The sequence below is a fragment of the Penicillium argentinense genome (assembly GCF_028826775.1).
Source record: "Penicillium argentinense strain IBT 30761 chromosome Unknown utg000002l_segment0_segment0, whole genome shotgun sequence".
Lineage (NCBI taxonomy): Eukaryota > Fungi > Ascomycota > Eurotiomycetes > Eurotiales > Aspergillaceae > Penicillium > Penicillium argentinense.
In genome coordinates, this window is record NW_026622661.1 from 301,341 (window position 1) to 303,702 (window position 2,362).

General features: G+C 49.8%; 1 protein-coding gene across 1 annotated transcript; it reads left to right on the forward strand.

Annotated features, from left to right (window-relative positions):
- Nucleotides 1–237: 237 nt before the first annotated feature.
- Nucleotides 238–1,020, forward strand: N7532_001008 (TNT domain-containing protein; the record flags this gene model as incomplete). Its single annotated transcript, XM_056613502.1, has 2 exons — nucleotides 238–321; nucleotides 385–1,020. 2 exons carry the CDS (start codon nucleotides 238–240, stop codon nucleotides 1,018–1,020), a joined length of 720 nt encoding a protein of 239 aa, XP_056478543.1.
- Nucleotides 1,021–2,362: the final 1,342 nt, after the last annotated feature.

Below are 2,362 nucleotides of genomic sequence, written 5' to 3' on the forward strand. Positions count from 1 at the left end.
TCCCCACCTCTACCAAAATAGGAAATAAAGATGGATATCATTATACGAGCTACTATCTTGGCACTCGGCACGGCACGCAAGCTCAGCTGAAGAAGGCTGGGTGCAGCCCTACCAATCGCCAATATGACAGTGGACAATCTTGCCATGCATGACGCAGCTCAGCTGAGAAGAGCAATGGCATAAATTCCCCGATCTCCTTTCTTCAATCTCGAAGAGACACCCTCCCCAACACCGAGAATGCAATTTTTTACCTCCCTCGTGGCGCTCAGCGCCCTCGCAATCCCCGCAACTGCAGTCCCGCACGCAGCCCGAGACACGCAGGTACATTAACAACATCAACACCAAAACCTCACTATAAGCCAACTAACAATAACAATTTGACAGTTCAAATTCCCCTCCCACTGCTACCCAAACCCCTGCGCAAACATAACCTCAACAAACGCAACCTACGTCTGCGGCGACTCACGCCTCGGCCCGGTCGTACCACCCAAGAAATTCCCACTACGCAACGAACTCCGCACCTACGCACGCTTCGGCAACCTCTGCCCAGCCGAATTCCTCACCAAATGGGCCGGCTCAACCTCGGCGGAGCAATGGTACCAATACCCACCGTCCAACGGCTTCGTCGAAAACACAGCCGGCCAGGCGATCATCGGCAACACCACACTGCCAGTCGGACAAAAGGTCGACCGGTTCGGCTCGGAATATGGCACCTTCCTTGCCCCGCTGGGCGCACCGTATATTGAGCGTTCGCTGCCGCCCTCGAACCTTGATACCTTTGATGGGGATTATCCGTATAATTACTATGTGTACCAGGTGACAAAGAGTTTTGTTGTGGGATTGGGGCCTATTGCGCCTTGGTTTGAGCAGCCCGGTATGGGAACGCAGTTTGTTACGTATACTAATGTTAAGGGGTTGATTGAGGAGGGCTATTTGAGGAGGCTTAAGCCTGAGGAGTATGATGAAAGGGTTGAGTTTTCGAATGGGTATACGCCTGGTCCGGGGAATTCGACTGCTTAGGTGGTGGAGTGTTTGGAGGTGTGTGATTGATGGTTTATTGGTGTTGTAATGTTTTGGACCTGACCGTGTCGAGGGGGTCCGGGCTTGGGGAAATTCCAGTATATATAAGTTGCCTATAAGTTGAGCTTCGTAATTAGCGACAATCTGCATTGATAAATGTGGAGGCATAGCTTAATGAATGAAGATCACGGCACTTTTAAGTTATAAGGTTTTGTGGGTGTATTCTGGTAGAATGTGGGTCATCTCCAGATAGAACCAAGGTTGAAGTGTATACCGACGGAAGCTGAAGAGACCCTGAGCCAGTGCAAGAGGCACGTATATTGCGAATCGCATTGGACAGGTCAGACATGTGAAGTAGGGCTGTTGACAGAGTCTTGAAGATCAGCGTCTGTATCTGTCAATTGGTTCACATCGGCGTCGAGGAGGAGAAAGGAGGGGGGTTCTATTGATAGTTCGCGCTGTCATTGCAGGGTAGATGATGAGCACTTCTTGTTCGTTGGGTTATTCACTGGCCATGATCTCTGGTCGTCCGGTTGTTCTCGATCATATATGCGAAGGAGACTGTTAAAGAAAAGGGTCTGCATTTATATCCAAGGAAAGGCAATGACACGATGATCTTCTTCAGCATCAGGTTCACTCTTTCTTCATCGTACTCAAATTTCTGGCATTTCTGACTACAATGACAGTCACAATAAAGGAATAAGAAGTATATCGGGTAAATAAGATGGCAAAGGATATGTTGCCAATAAAACGGAGGTGTTTGGCAAGCAGGAGACGCGATGTGCATTGTGGGCTGGGAGGCGTATTCTTTGGCATCCCCTTCGTGGGATTACTTTTCATAATCGCTTGGGTCAGGAACTCGAGCATGAAGAAGAGGCCGCTCATCCTGAGGCCTTTCCTTCCTGTTCAGGTGTACAGCGCACCTGCCGTCACTGACTCCCAACTCCAGAAACGGGCTAGCGTCTGTAATATATCACCTGTCTACCAATTTTCCATCTCTTTTCCTCTTCACATTTTCGCTTGGTGGACGCGATCATGAAGGCGGCTACCACATGTAACCCCACATTGTACAGCGCGGTGGACTCATGCCTGTTGAGACGTCCGGTATCTCGTAGGCGTAACCTTTGGCACTCCATTCGTGGGATTCTTACTCTCTATCTGGTACAACTAATCTTCTTGTCCAGGATCATTTCCACCAGCTTCTGCAAAACCGAAGCTCGCCCGGGTGTCTGCGATCATGAAGGCAACACCACAATCCTGCATTGCACAACGCAGTTAGTTCGTCCAGCTACCTTTGGAAGCTGGGGGGCGAATTCTTTGACTTCCTCCCCTCTGGGGATTC